At 43.4% G+C, this 16,114-nt stretch overlaps 1 protein-coding gene across 1 annotated transcript; it reads right to left on the reverse strand.

The window, feature by feature from the left end:
- Positions 1–3,401: 3,401 nt before the first annotated feature.
- LOC116101791 (zinc finger protein 227-like) lies at positions 3,402–14,815 on the reverse strand. The gene is made up of 4 exons (XM_031385623.1): positions 14,586–14,815; positions 13,605–13,662; positions 11,002–11,128; positions 3,402–8,555 (listed from the first exon to the last, which is right to left on the reverse strand). Exons 2-4 carry the CDS (start codon positions 13,617–13,619, stop codon positions 6,568–6,570), a joined length of 2,130 nt encoding a protein of 709 aa, XP_031241483.1. The 5' UTR covers positions 13,620–13,662; positions 14,586–14,815; the 3' UTR covers positions 3,402–6,567.
- Positions 14,816–16,114: the final 1,299 nt, after the last annotated feature.

The following is a 16,114-nucleotide window of genomic DNA, read 5'->3' on the forward strand; positions in this document are numbered from 1 at the left end:
AGAAATCCACCTGCCTCTGCCTCCCAAGTGCTGGGATTAAAGGCGTGCGCCACCACCGCCCAGCTAAGCTGTAGCATCTTAAGTGACAGAGAACAAAATCACTGGCTTGATTGTCATTTTAAAGTAAGGAATAATAGGCACTGTTATTGGAAATAGTGCTTTATGAAGCACAGAGAATAATATATATAAATGCATAGAGAAACCAGGCTATGATCCATAGCCTATAAACCTACTAATGAGTGAAGAAAGGCAAGATATAACACTAAACAAAATGAGAAACACCATAAGATGTACCTATATTTCTACAAAAATAACTCAATATATTCTAGTCAATGAAACTATGCTGAGATGTGGAATCAGCTGTTTTATTTTTCTGTTCTATAAAATCCTGAACAATAAAATAACTTCTGGAGGCATCACCATCCCTGATTTCAAGCTGTACTCCAGAGTAATAGTAATAAAAACTGCAGGGTATTGGTACAGAAACAGACAGGTTGATCAATGTAATCAAATATAAAAAACCCAGAAATAAACCCTCAAACCTAAGGACACTTGGTTTTTGACAAACCATTATAGTGCATATATGAAATGCATCCATTTGCCAAATTTCATTTCATTGTGTACCTTTTGAGTTACTCTCTTCAGATAATGGAGTTTTGTTATGAAAGGACAAATAAGGCATTTTCTCACTTTTTTCTTGATTTGTTGCTATCTGACAGAAAAGTCCCCTTTTAAATGTTTGTTGTTAACAGGATGTTTCTTATGAAATTCTGAAGCCTCTAGGATATTTCCTGTTTGCCAGGAGCCATCGAGGAGAAGCTAAAAGCTAGCAGGTGATCTTCTTGAGATGGTTCTGCCATGGATTAAAACCTGCAATTTAGGCAAGGCCAAGGAGAATTTCATTTTAGGAAAGATTCCTACTATTAATATGTTTTTTCTGTTATTATATATATATATATATAAAACAATCATGTTATTTGAGCAGATTTCTGCAGAACAACGAAGATGTAGTCTTGTAGTGATGCTATAGAGATGAATGAGATTCCTTAATTCTTAATGATGATCCCATAGGAATTTCTAAAATTATATTAGTAATTATTAAGCTCTTTTATTATAGGACTGTCATTAAGTCCTTTCTGATATCAAAATTGCAATGAGAACTTTGTCAGCCTTCAAGTGCCACCAGTTAATCGCCTCTGAGCTAGTAAGCGAGCATCTACAACTTAGAGTACATTCCAAGAGGTTGTAAAACAATTAACAAAAGGTCATAAAAAGGGAACTAACAATTTACTATATAGGTGCAAGGGTGGAAGATAAAATACTGAATGGGTTTACCTATCCAAAACATCACCCTGAGTCACAAAAGTTATGATTTTTAACTCTCCATGAACCTGAAGAACTAGTGACAGGTGATGGATGTTTAACCAGATACTTACTCCTATGGATAGGCATGTAAACATTCTCTTGTAAAGTTTCTTATTCGATTTCTTATTTGAATTTATGTGTAAACTTGTGATGAACTTTTTACCACGTGATCATGTATTCTGAAAGATGTATGAGTGCTGAGAACAAAGAGTCAAGACAATCCTCTTTTCCCCTTTTTTCTTAAAGAACTTTCATAGAAAACCGATTAGAACTTAGAAATAAAGGCTAAAATCACTTCTCAAAGAGTCCCTTTTTCTTCCTGCAACTTCAACTAGCAGGCTGGGTGTTAGAGCCTAGCAGTTCCTGTGGAGATAGGAACAAAGGCCACTTAACCCCCTACTGTTTTTTGATGAGGTGCTACACAGAGGAACTCAGAAGGCAGGCCAGCTACTGAAGCAAAGTGACTTAGACTTAAGATAGGTAAACATTTTATTATTATACAGCAACCCTACAAGTCTCATAAGACCAAGTCTTACCCCCTGCTGATGCTCTTCTCCTTCCGCTGCCTCACGAAGAACCAATAAGAAAGAACAGCCAAGGCTGGCCTCCGGCATTACTAATGGCACCTTGAACAGGGATTTCTTGAGGTAAGCCCCAAAATTCTGTCTCAGAAGAGCTAGGATCTCATCTAGGGCCTAGCTAGCCCAGTGATTAGTGAGAATCAGTTTAGAACAGGTGCATCCTCCCCCTAGCCTTGAATGGGCTGAAACAGACCTGTTTGACCACAGTTGGCTAGTCAACCTAGGGTGGAGTCTTCCAACCTAGGTAAAGTCTTTTGTCCTGCCACATCTGCAGCTTCCTGCAAGAAGCCACTGCCAGCTGAGCAGCTGAGCTGGTTTTCCTGACAAAGAATCCTGGCATAGTGGGGGACTGGTTCCCCCCCTTTAAGAATCAGACCCTAGAATTAAAACATGGAGCCTTGATCAGAGAACTCTGTCTTGGGTCCTTATTTCTCTTGCCGTCCTTCCCATCCATCCCCAGCTTTCCTTTCAGGAACCCAGTAACCCGTGGCCACTGGCGGCTACAATTAGGCAAGTAACCTGAGTCTGTGTGGCCTGAAAGAAGACAATTCTAGTCTGAAAGAAGGCAACCCTGCTTGAAAAGAAAGCACCCCTGCCTAAAAAGGCAACACCCCTTCCACCTGAAAAGAAGGCACCCTGATTGGTTGCTGCTAAATATAAAGCTCTAAAATGGAACCTAAAATCCAATATGTTACTGCTAAGTACATAGCTGCCGGTCACTTTTAATGGGAGTTTTATTGGCTAGTATTAAGCACTGGCCTGCTAACCTAGTACTACTGACCCTATAAGTGTAAATAGTTTGTAGCTACCAGCAGAGCTTCCATCAAGGTAGCACTGAATTGAATCCGGATGGGACAAAGTAAAATCTACAGAGAGTTCTTTACCGATGGTATAAGGTTAGCACTAGCCAGCTGACCCTCTTCAGTTTGTACAATTAGTCCTCAGTTTTTAGAAGGGATAACTATAGATGACGATGCATGGGAGAAAGTAGGGATAGATATTAAAAACTGCTTTACAGAGCTGGTGAGATGGCTCAGCGGGTAAGAGCACTGACTGCTCTTCTGAAGATCCCGAGTTCGGATCCCAGCAACCACATGGTGGCTCACAACCACCTGTAATGAGATCTGACGCCCTCTTCTGGTGCGTCTGAAGACACAGCTACAGTGAATTACACCGGAGTGAGCGGCCAGAGCAAGAGAGGCCAGCAGAGGTCCTGAGTTCAATTCCCAGCAGCCACACATACTCATACACATAGAATAAATAAAAATAAATCTTTAAAAAAGTCTTTTAAAAAAAAACTGGTTTACAGAGAACGGAGGATTAGGCATGCCCCTTATAGTGTTCGCTATTTGGAACTTGCTTAGAAAGGCATTGGCGGATGACAAAAAAGCCACAGGTGCTCAGGAGAGAGTAGATTCACCCCCTTGTGAGGGGACTCCATTACTACAGTTTCACTTGGGATCTAAAAACAATGTTTATTCCTCCACAGAAAAGTCTGAGAAAAGAGCTCAGGAGAGGATAGTGATGAATCAGAAGAGGAAAAAATGAACATCAGAGGAGGAATCTAACTCAGAAAAGAAATTAACAAAACATCATAAATACAACTGGTCCACAATGCACCATTTAAACATAAGCGATTCCACAAGACCCCCTGAAAAAACATAAAAAGAAACCGAAGGGGCCTATTGGATTTGCTGCTGCTGCATGCCAAGCTCAGCAATAGGGAGAATCTTTCAGTATGGAAAATGACAAAGAGGATAAGGATCACTTACAGGAACCTTTGCAATTTAAATTGCTTGGGACTCCTCGTGATTGGTTTAAAATAGCCAGAGCCTGCCTAACTAAAGACGAATTTTTACTGTGGATATACGGATGAATGGATATATATAAACTTGGCTCAAAAAGTTATCTAAGATGTCTGAAAAAAAGAGGGAAATGAAAGAGTTAACATGAGAAATGTTTATGAGTATTGGGGAATGGTTTGAAGAAACAATTCAACAAAAAAAAATAACACAGGGAGAGGCACTTGGCACCAGGTCAGGCATGAACTTTTGAAACCTTTCAAATTCGAAAATTTGAAATATCTCCAGGTATCTTATCTGACCACAATATTATAAAACTTTAAATCAACAACAAACAAATCTCTAGTAATTAAACCATTTCATGAAAACTAAAGAACATATTACTAATGATGAATGATTAAAAAATCAAAAATTCAAAATTATATGTCCTGCTGGGAATAGATTTAAATACAACCATAAAACAAGTCTCCTGAGACACATTAATAACAGTCCTAGAAATCTAAAGCTCTAAATATATAGATTTAAAAACCAGAAAGAGCACAAATAAATGACTTCAAAATATAATTCAGGAGTTCTGAATAACAAGAACAATCCAACCCAAGTTTAGTAGACAGCAGAAAAATTAAACAAAAATTCAAAGCAGAAATTGATAAAATTAAAGCAGAGACAAATAATCAAAGCCTTTAACAATTGTTCTTTGTTATAATAAACATCAACAAAATCTGGGCCCAAATAACCGAAAGGAGGGAAGGAAGGAAGGAAGGAAGTAAAGAAGGAAGTAAAGAAGTAAAAAAGGAAGGAGGGAAAGAAGGAAGGAAGAAAGGAAGGAAGGAAGGAAGGCTGGCCAGTGGACACAGTGACAGACAGATGAATAGACAGAAAGAAGGAAAGAAAGAAAAGGAAGAGAAGGATAGAGGGAGGGAGGAAGAGAGATAGATATCAGGGTACTTTAACTATTAAAGATCTTAAAGAAATTTTCCTCACACAAAAAAAACCCTTTTCATAACAAATGAAGCTAATGACTATAGTTGTCTTTTAAATACTAGAGACAAGCCCTTTTAAAAATCAGTCCACTGTTTTATAGCTATTTCAAGATTCTAGCCCCAACTTGCAGAATTAGAAGCCTTGCTTCAATCAAGATATTGCCCTTTCTCTATTGGACATGTTCAAGTTCATTCTCTGCTTCAGGGTCCTATGCATAAAGGTAAAGATTAAATAAGTTCCTTGACAAAAAGTTGCTTTTCCTACAAAAGCAACTTAGCAAAATCATACAGGACTCAGTTAAACTGCTCCTGCTAGCTCCTCTTGGGAGTTAATCCCTGATAAGCCTGAATCTTTGTGATTTAAAACAGACAAATGGTACATCTGTCCTGCCTTTTGGAAAGTTAGCCTTTATTCTTGTATGTATGGACACTTAGTTCTTTCTCATTGTTATTTATGCCTTTGTCTAATCTGGGGAAACTTTCAAAGATACGATAAAGCATTTGTTTCATTATTTTATAATTTTGGATATGCCAAGGGCTTTTAAAACTCAGACAATACCCTTGCTTGAAGTTAAAAAGCTTTTTAAAAATTGGTGTTTGGCTCTTAATTTCTCATATTCCACTGACATTAGCTACACTTCACAGGGACATGCTATTATGAAATGAGCTCATCAGACCTTAAAAGACAGACATATAAATTACAAATAAGATCACAATTACTCATCCTTGAAGTGGGTTTGGCTTAATGCTGCTTGTGTTGTTAATTATAATTATAAAACTGCTTACAGGAGCGTCTGTATTTAAGACACTGAGATACCTTGCCCTCAGGTGGTTCAGATTGGTAAATAAGATGCCAGCAACCAATGGCTAGGCAGGACAGACAGAGGCGCGATTTTAGGATTCCAGGGCTTGGGAGAGAGGAGGGGAAGAATCAGAATCTCCATGAGAGAGGCATAGGATGGAGTAGCCATGTAAAAAATTGGGTAAGTGGCCCTAACTTCCCTGATTGGGTCCAGGGTAGCAGAGATGAAATATAGATTTTAAAGGATGTTAGCTCTGGAATACTGGAGGGGAGTGTTTGCTAGCCACGGGAAGGATTAGAAGTGCCCAGCCTTTGAGCTAGCCAAGGCATATCAACATTAACTAGTGAGTGCATGCAGCTTTCATTGATGAATCCAGAGAGTTCTTGGGCAGGTGTGCAAGTACAACCTGTTGGAAGCATAGAGCAGTTTGACTACCTCATGCCACACATACTCTTATCACAGAACAAAAAATAAGTCCTCCTTTAAAAATCTCAAGCCTCTAATAAAATAAAGACCTACTAACTGGACAAAAAAGACTAGATGTTTTTTCAGGAGAAGCTCTTAATTTATAGGACCCTATAGATGCCAGACCACTTGATTGTGCCAGGTCTTCTCCATGGACAGAGACTTCCACACCTGCCACTTCCTTCTTGACCACTGCATCCACCATCATCTGGAGACTCTCCACCCATGCCAGAGACCCCCATCAAAAGAAGATACTGCAGACATGGTTCCTAATTGCATCTGATTGGACTTCTAATTCTATATCCAGAGGATATAGGGGTATAAAATTGTTAAATATAAATCTACATGTATCATTTCCTATCAGAGTACTATCTGACTAATTGTATAATTATACCATGTGTCATAATGCTTTTTCTCACTGTATACTAGCTAACTTACATTTTGTTTCCAATTATTTTCTCACAGACTTGATATAATGCTCCTGCTGTGTTTACATTGGAACAGATTGTTAATTGGAAGTGTGAGGCCTGCTCAAACCCTTCCCATACTGCTGACATGTGTAGGGTTTCTATCCTGTGTGAACCTTCCGGTGAGCACTAAGCCCTGAACTCCAGATGAATTCCTTCCCACACTCCTCACACTTGAATGGCTTCTCCCCAGTGTGAATCCTCTTATGGACTTGGAGACCAGACTTCTGGCTGAAAGCTTTCCCACACTTGTCACATTTATAGGGCTTCTCCCCAGTGTGCACTCTCTGGTGGGACTGGAGGTGTGAGACCTGACTGAACCGCTTCTGGCACTCGTTGCATTGGAAGGGCTTCTCGCCAGTGTGAATTCTCTGATGAGTCCGTAGACTTGAGGCAAGACTGAAGCCTTTCCCACACTCCTTGCATTCATAGGGTTTCTCTCCCGTGTGGACTCTCCGGTGAGCAATAAGCCCAGAATTTAAGCTGAATTCCTTCCCACACTCCTCACACTTGAATGGCTTCTCCCCAGTGTGAATTCTCTGATGGATTTGGAGACCAGACCTCTGGCCAAAGCCTCTCCCACAGGTGTCACATTTGTAGGGCTTCTCCCCTGTGTGAACCCTCTGGTGGGCATGGAGATTCCAGGCCTGACTGAATCGCTTCTGGCATGCATTGCATTTGAATGGCTTCTTGCCAGTTTGGACTCTCTGATGAGCCTGTAGACCAGAGACAAGATTGAAGCCTTTCCCACACTCCTCACATTTATAAGGTTTCTCTCCCGTGTGGACTCTCTGATGGGTGTGGAGGTTCGAGCTACAGCTGAAGCGTTTGCCACAGTCTCCACACTTATATGGCTTGTGATCTGTATGAATTCTCTCATGGGCCTGGAGGTGCGGCAAATGAGTGAAGCCCTTCCCACACACATCACAATTGTAAGGTTTCTCTCCAGTGTGCACTCGGCAGTGGATGTTGAGATCCGTGCTGCAGCTGAAGTCCTTCCCACAGCTGTCGCACTGATAGGGCTTTTCCCCCGTGTGCACTCTCTGATGAGTCTGAAGGTATGAGATCCGATTGAAATCCTTCCCACAGACATTGCAGACAAATGGCTTCTCTCCTGTATGGACCCGCTGGTGTCTTTGGAAGCTTGAGGCTGAACTGAAACCCTTCCCACAGTCTTCACATTTATATGGCTTCTCTCCTGTGTGGCTCCGCTGATGGCTATGGAGGTTCAATCTCAAGCTGAAGGGCTTCCCACAATCACACTTGTTCGGTTTGTTCTTAGTGTGGACTCTCTGGTGGACATGAAGGTTCGAGCTACAGATGAACCGTTTGCCACAGTCTCCACATTTATATGGCTTCTCTCCTGTGTGAATTCTCTTGTGAGCCTGGAGGTGTGAACACTGCATGAAGCCCTTCTTACACACTTTACATTTGTAAGGTTTCTCTCCAGTGTGCACTTGGCTGTGGATGCTGAGTTCAGAGCTATGACTGAAGCTTTTCCCACAGCTGTTGCCCCTGTAGGGTTTCTCCCCTGTGTGCACTCTCTGGTGAGTCTGGAGAGCTGAGCTTTGACTGAAAGCCTTGCCACACTCTTGACACCAGTAGCGCTTTCTTCCTGGATGAGTGCTTTGTTGAACTGGGACACTGACGCTATGCCTGGTGTCCTCCTGTGTACTATGTACAGGGGACTGCTGAGCCAACAGCTGTGGCTTGTTTTTCATCAGAGTCTGCACACACTGTTTCTGAAGGCTCTGTCTTTTCCTAAGATGTGTTTTACTCCAAGAACCCCGGGCTCTCCCAGACAGAAATTCCTGATTTTCAGTAATGCTAGAATGGTCACTTGTCAGACTATCAAAAGAACTGTCATTCTCAGAAGCCAGGGAAGGCTCTTCTGATACCCTGTGGCAGGAGGAGTGGCATTGCTCCAAGAAGTGAGAACCCTTTCCCTGAATGTTGATTACAGCTTCTGGAGCTCTGGCCACTTTGTTGATATCATGGCTTTTTATTTCCCAGCAGAAAAGCTGCCCCAGTGAATGGCACCTTAATCCTGTTGCATCAACAGTCTCCATCTTATTTGGTCTCTGGCCTCCTGAAAGAACAGATAGTAGAAGGTAATGTCAACAAGGGTTGGGGGCATTATTTCTCTCTGGAAACATTAACTAGAGACCAGCATCAAAGATGAGTATACAAGAATTCTGAGGAAGAAAGATCTACCACAAACAGAATGCACATTCAAGAGCCAGCCACAACTGGCCATGAGACTGTAGGGAGCAGAGAAAACCAGACCTGCCTGGTCCTAACCGGAATCATCCAAGTTATTAGAGTGTAATGGAAAGACACAGTAAGCTTTGGAGGCTGAGGAAAAGAGTGTGTACAGAGATCGCTCAGAACAGCAAATCCCCGAATGATGGTGCCCAGTTTGAGGAAGTTACTGTGTTGCAGAGAACACGTATAGGAGGAGATTGCAATGACTTCATCTCACAAGCACACTTAGAAACTATGAGAATAGAGCTACAGCTCAAGACTCAAATCATGCCTGCTGATCAGGGAAGGGCTTCTATGGGAAAAAAAGCAGATTGCAAGGGCATGAGCAAGTGGGTTTCTTTAAACACCATCTCTCCAACCTAAGAAATCAGGCTCACAAAGGAGCAGGGGGAAGGAGCTAAATAAAGGAAAAAAGATCTCAGCAGCCAACCTAATACAGACGTCCTGACAGGGTAACAAAGGGTGCAACACTACCTGAGAAGTACACCAAAGAAACAAGAATATAAACCAAGATCAAACTAGGACAGGAAACAACTACAATGAACGGGACAACTTCTGAAACTGAAAACAGAAACAAATGAATTAGAAGACCTGTGTTCTAATTCATGCGGCTAGATGGCTTGTACAACACATTAGGAATGGTTAGTGTCAGAGGGAGAAAGAAGCTGAGGAACGGGGTCACAGGTTCAGAGAGGGATGCTCTTGTAAGGGACAGGGAAGGCTTTATGGGGATAGATGTTGCTGCAGCTGCACAAGGGGTACAAGCTTCATGGAACTGTTCTTACTCAAAGTGTACGACCATTCCAATTTTGGTATATGTCACTCTGTGGTAACAGGTGTAGGGGTGCTCAACACCACTAGAGGCAAGGGCAGAACGGAGAGATTGAGTGAGAGACACAGGTAAAGCTGCCTCTCAGAGAAGGGCCTGCTGAGAGGACCAATGCAGAGACGGGGAGGTCACGGCACTCCAACGGCAAAGAGCATTCTGGGCAGAGAGAAGTAAGCAACAACAGCTGAGACCAAAGACCAAAACTGTTGTAGAAATTCCTTAATCCCGACCCGGGGTTTCTACCCTGCCTTGGCCATTTATTTCCTTGTTAAAAGACACACACAGCCTTTATATTTAAAGTAAGCCTTAAAAAGCACAAGAGCTGGGCAGATACCTACCCTCTGTGCTATTAGAACCTGAGTTACTACCTACTATGTTTCATCTGGGCTGCTCTTACGTCCAGTAGGCCAGCCCTCAGGGCCATGTTCTCTTCAACTCACCTAACTCATGGCCAGTTCTACTTCTTCCTTCACCTTCTTCTCCCCCCCCCATGGTTCATTCCAACCCCCAAGCACGGGCATCCTAACCCTCACCTATGTCTCTTCTGCCCAGCTATTAGCTGTTGGCATCTTTATTTATCAATCAGAAATAACTTGGGAGCTGGGTCACTTGGGTCTAAGTGAAAACTCCAGGTCTAGGGGGTGCACACTTAGCATTACAATAGACAGTGAGACTAAACCTCAACCAGAAGAAGGGGGTCAGGAGTGGGGGTGGGGGGAAAGATCACTAGAGCTGGAGTGGGAGGGACTAGGAAGATGGAATTCCAGTCAGGTACAGTGAACTAAACCTGTAACCTTCATGCTTGGGAAGCTGAGGCAGGAGGATCACAAATTTCTGGCCAAGCCTGGGCTACATAGCAAGACTATTCCACAAAACAATAGCCTGTCAGCAACTTGATTTTACTTAGTGAAATGGGAGGTCAACGGTCTGAGACAACGGGGGTCTTCAGTTGTGTGGAGTGGAAGCACCCTACACAAGACAGAAGCAATGGTGGGGCACCTGCTTTCCTTTCTTTATGCTCATGGCACTGACTAAGACATAGACATAAATATATACATACACACAAGAAATGTTTAAAAAATATATTTAAAGCACAGCTTCTATATATAAAATGTAGTTTTAAAAAATAAAGTGAAAGCTGAAAGAGTGGTTCAGCCATACAGAGCACTGGATGCTCTTCCAGAGGACCCAGGGTGGGTTCATAGCACCTGCATGGTGCTCACAACCATCTGTTACTCCAGTTCCAGGGGATCATCAATGCCCTCTTCTGGCCTCTGTGGGCACCATAAATGAATGTGGTACATAGACACACATGAAGACAAAACACTCACATATAGATAAAATACAAAATAAATAAACCTAAAAGGAAAGCAGTGGAGTGCAACAGACACACAGGATGTGAACTTCTGACATTGCCAAGGACACAGAGCCCCATCCTCACCCACGGCCAGGAGGTTCCTGAAGTTCTCCAGCATCACATCGAGGTACAGCTTCCTCTGAGCAGCGTCCAGCAGCCCCATCTCCTCCTCACTGAAGACCACAGCCACATCCCTGAAGGTCACGGCCTCCTGTGACAGCAAACACACGCCACCTCAATTCCATTCCTAACGTCACTAGGACCTGAGGAACTGTTTAAACAGAACCTGTTGTCTTAGTTAGGGTTTCTATTGCTGGGACAAATCACCATGAACAAAAGGCAAGTTGGGGAGAAAAGTGTTTACTTAGCTTATACTTCCATATTTCTGTTCATTACTGAAGGAAGTCAGGAGAGGAACTCAAGCAGGGGCAGGAAACTGGAGGAAGGAGTTGATACAGAGGCCATGGAGTGGTGCTGTCCACTGGCTTGCTCATCATGTCTTGCTCAGCATCCCCCAGGACCATCAGACTGGGGATCGCACCACCCACATTGGGCTGGGCCCTCCAACACTGATGATTAGTTAAGAAAATGCCTTACAGCTGTTCAGACTTCCTTCAATGATGAACAGCAATACAGAAGTGTAAGACAAATAAACCCTTTCCTTCCGAACTTGCTTTTTGGTCATGGTATTTTGTTGCATCAATAGAAAGACTAAGGCAGACTGTGGTTGGGTCATGGCTTTAATCCCAGCATTCAGCAGGCAGGGGTTAGAGGATTTCCAAGTTCAAGACCAGCCTGGTTTACAGAGTGAGCTCTAGGGCAGCTTAGGCTACACAGACAAACTATCTTAGGGGGTCAAGGAAGAGAAAAAAGAAACCCTAAGTAAGATACCAGCCTTCAGAAACCTTCTGAAAGAGAAATGCAGCTCACTCTGTGTTCTCTGCCAACAGTAGCTGCATTCAGGGTCATGGGTGTGAGCACTGGCTCTGTAAAACGGAAGGACCTCGATTCACACTTCAAGGCTCTGGCCTGATTTGCTTGGGCAACTTCTCAGTGCCTCAGTTTACCCATCTGCATAACAGCACCTCCATCCCAATGTGCCTGAAGGGATTAAATGAGACCAACAGAAAGGACCTAGAACACTGTATGATATGCACTAAGCAGCCAATATGTCCCCAACAATATTATCATTATTGTCTGTATTAAGCTAATCATGGCCACATAGTGTTCCATAAAGGCTGCACTGTATGTGTATATATGTGTGTGTGTGTGTTTAATTCACCATACATATATACACACTAAATGCAAACCAAAAATTTCATTAAGTGGAAGTTCAGAAAAACTGCCATTTTTAATCACTTACCAACTTATCCCAAAATTTTAAAAGTGTCCAGTTTAGATCAGAATACAGAAAATCAGGGATATATGCTGCCCAAAAATTACCTGGGAAAATCACCACTGTGTTAGCAAAACAAGCACCTACTCCTTGGAACTGATGGTTCTGTGTAAGCTAGAGAGAGCTTTGCACCCCTCTGCAAACAGTATTCACATTTCAGTTTCCTGAATCATATTTCCTGGGTGCTCAGCGGTGTCTAATAAATACACTGAGTTTCCAGGCTGCTGGTGTGTCTCCATCAGAGATCACAGCTCATTCAATCCCAGCTTGTCTGCACATGTGTCTGTGAGTCTGTCCTTTCTTCATTCCTTGATCACCCGAGTTGGGTCCACCACGGAAGCCGCAGAGATGGTGGCAGCCAGACGCTCCCTGGTTGTTCAGAAAATGACTTCTCAGGATGCCCAATGCAGGAAATGAGGGTGACCAGTGGTCTGTGCACTTGTGCACACATGTGTGCATGCACGTAAGTGTATGTATGTATCTGAGGGTGCACATGCATGGAGAGGTTAGAGGACAACCACTAATGTCCTTCTTCAGGTACTAGCCACCTTTTTTTGTTGCTGTTGTTTTAGAGTCAGGGTCTTTCATGGCCTAGAACTTGCCAAACAGGCTAGGATGGCTGCCAGTGAGCACCAGGGATCTGCCTGTCTCCACAGAGTCCCAGAAACAGGAGAACACGCTTCAGCAAGGTGGAAGAAGAAAGCACAACTTCCAAAAGATGGCCCTGGCATGGTTACAAACAGCTCCTCACATCATCATCATCCAAAACTTTAAAGTGAAAAAATTTGTAAATCACATGAATAGGGAAGACTCATACTTATTTGCAAAATAAAATTAGGGAAACCTTGGAAAATGATGTCACCTTTAAAATATAAGTGAACTTAATGGCTTTCTAAACTTATGTGTGTCTGTGTATACATGTGTGTGCAGGTGCACTGGGTGGCCAGAAGGCGCTGGGGTCCCCTGGAGTTGGAGTTACAGGCTATCAGGTGTGGGTGCTGGGAACAAACTGAGCCAGTGCCCTTAACTACTGAGCTGTCTCTCCAGCCCACTTTCTCTATTTCAATTTATTTTATTCATCCTTTTACACTTTCCCGTGTGCAGTGCATTTTGAGCACACGTCCCCACTGTCCTCTCTTATCTCTCCTCCTTCCAGACTTTTTTTCTCAGCAACTTCTCCTCTTACTTCATGCAGTTCAGAGAGGCTCAGCTGCAGAGCACTGGCCCAGCATGCAAGGTCCTGTTTCCAGTCCCTAGCTCTGTAGGGAATGGGGGAAGCAACCCGACTTACCTGTAACTTGGTCATTGTTCTCTTCTCTTTGAGACAAGGCAGGGCTCTGGGAAGCGAGCTGGGGGAGGAAGGGCTTCGTGAGAACATTGCTAGGACAGTGGGCCCACATGGCTTCCTCAGCTTCTCCATCAGCCCCAAGGGCTGTGCGTGCTGACACAGGCTCCTCTTTCTAGTTTCTACTAATCGGTAGTGTAAGCTTCCAGATTACCAGGCCATCCACAGCAAAGGGTTAGGAAAGCCACATTCTCTATATCTGGACGTTTCAAAGGTGCTGGGCACTCTTACCTTCACAGATCTGCCTGTGGAGATGAGTTTCCCAGAAAAACAAATGTTTGAGAAGCCCGGAACTCTGATGCATGCTGTGTCATAACGGACCACCACTCTCAGAAGCATCTGTCAACTGTGACAGCTATCATACATATTATTGTTTCCATACATGGGAGATAAATTATCCCTCTGTCTTGCTGTAAAAGGCTTAATTACTAGTAAACGTTGCTCATTTGCAAGAACCTCCAGTCTATTTTCCCACGTGCATAAAGATAACGACCTATAAAAGCCTAAAGGTCAGCAGATAGAGGTGACTGTCGCTGAAACCTATCCTCTGAGTCTCTGGGCTGCACACGGTGGAAGAACAGGCTGGACTTCCAAAAGTTGCCTTCTGATGTCCTCAGTATACAAACTATGGCACGCCTACCTCTCTAAGTAAGTAAATAAATCACATCAATCACATCACATCACATCAAAACCAGAGTTGCATACTACTTAAGCCTTCAGGACACTAGCCCATCTATCATCACCGCTCCTCTGCCAGGCTCCTCAGGAAGCTAGTCTCTCCCCGGGGCTCCACAAGCAGCTGAGAAGGGACCAGAACTGGAGCAGCGCCACCTCAGGCAGAGCCCAGGGAGAGAGGAGCGGCCCCCGCCCCTGCCCCCGCTTCTCACTTCTCCCCAGCCCTGGACTCGGTCCCCGAGGAGACAATACCGGGAGCAAGAGTGTACAGGGCCACAGAACGCTCCAAGATCTCACTTCACCTGAAGCACCACCAGGCCGCCTTGGCTTACTTACGGAAGTGGAAGCGACTTTGGCAGCCGCTGGAGCGGGAATTTACATTCCCAGAATGCCTCAGTGGTAGCGTCTTGCTCTGGTGCTCTTCTGGGACTACATTTCCCAGAATCCTAGAGTTTGGTTAAACTCCATGCTGTTTTAACTGTAGTTAGGTAGTTAGGTCCCAAGATATAGCTTTCTGAGTTGTTTTTCGTTTTTGTTGTTGCTTTTCTGTTTGTTTGTTTGTTTGTTTGTTTGTTTGTTTTTGTTTTCATTTGTAAAATGCCATGAGAGACAACTGTAGATAAGTTGGTGGTAGTGGTGGTGATGGTGGTCGCTTTTTTCTTTTTTACCCCCAAGACAGAGTTTCTCTGTGTAGCCCTGGCTGTCCTGGAACTGCCTCTGTAATGCAGGGTGGCATCAAACTCATAGACCTCCCTGCCTTTGCCTCCCAAGTGCTGGAATTAAGGGCGTGGGCTGCCATGCCCTTCTGTGGATACTTTTTAAAACACTGAAGCCCCATATTATACTGCATTATAAAAGCTAAAACTTCAACTGTGTAGCTATAAGAGTTTGATTCAGCAGCAGAGTCAGAGTCCCTTCACAGAATCCCCATGTGGTGGATACAGCACCTGTCTAGAGTCTTCTAGAGAGGCGCTGGGAAAGTGGCCTAGTGATAGAATACAGACTATTTTTGTCACTGTTACATTGCTGTGAAGAAACCCCAAGCCCAAGGCAACTTTTAAAATAGATTTAAAATAAAACCCTTAAAACTCTTTTATTTGGGCGCTTGTCTAGTCTGTTATCACAGCAGGAAGCATGGTAGCAGGCTATGAAGAACCATTCAAATATTTGAACTTTGGGCGAGGCTACTCTTATTCAAACCACCACACTCCACTCCCTAGTCCCCTTGGGTTACAGGTACAACATAATGCCTATGGCCCACAAAATTGCTTGGCTGGTGAGGTAGTTGCCCAACCAAGCTCAAGGGCCTGAGTTCAATCCTTGAAACACACATAGTGGAAAGAGGGAACTGACTCCTTCCTTTGACCTCCACCAAAGTTGCTGTAGCACACTAGTGCACTCGCGCACATACACACAAACACACACAATTAGTTAATTAATTAGTTAATTAATAAAAATAAACTACTAAAAATTATAAGAAGACAGTTTACTTTGTCTCAGTTTCACTGAAAATCCACTTCAGACCCCACCACGATGCAGCAACTGTGTTAATAAGCCTCTTGCCAGAAGGACCGTATCACACTCTCATTCCCACTCCCTCCCTAAACCACAGCAAAAACATGTACATTCACCATGGATGGTTGCAGGAACCCTGAGTCTCAGAATCTGCTGTAAACTGTAGCTTGGGTTATTGATGTTTGTATAGAACAGTGTGCCACAGAGAGAATCTACTGGTTTACACCCATTCAATTCTTTTAAAAACCAGATTCATTTGTGTGTGT

Source organism: Mastomys coucha, unplaced genomic scaffold (assembly GCF_008632895.1).
Source record: "Mastomys coucha isolate ucsf_1 unplaced genomic scaffold, UCSF_Mcou_1 pScaffold21, whole genome shotgun sequence".
Classification (NCBI taxonomy): Eukaryota; Metazoa; Chordata; class Mammalia; order Rodentia; family Muridae; genus Mastomys; species Mastomys coucha.

Bases quoted from the DNA above. Each gene is read 5' to 3' on its own strand.
- LOC116101791 (XM_031385623.1), bottom strand. The intron at 8,556-11,001 runs GTGAGGATGGGG...CTGTTCTTTCAG, and splicing joins CAGGAACCTCCTGGCCGTGG to GAGGCCAGAGACCAAATAAG.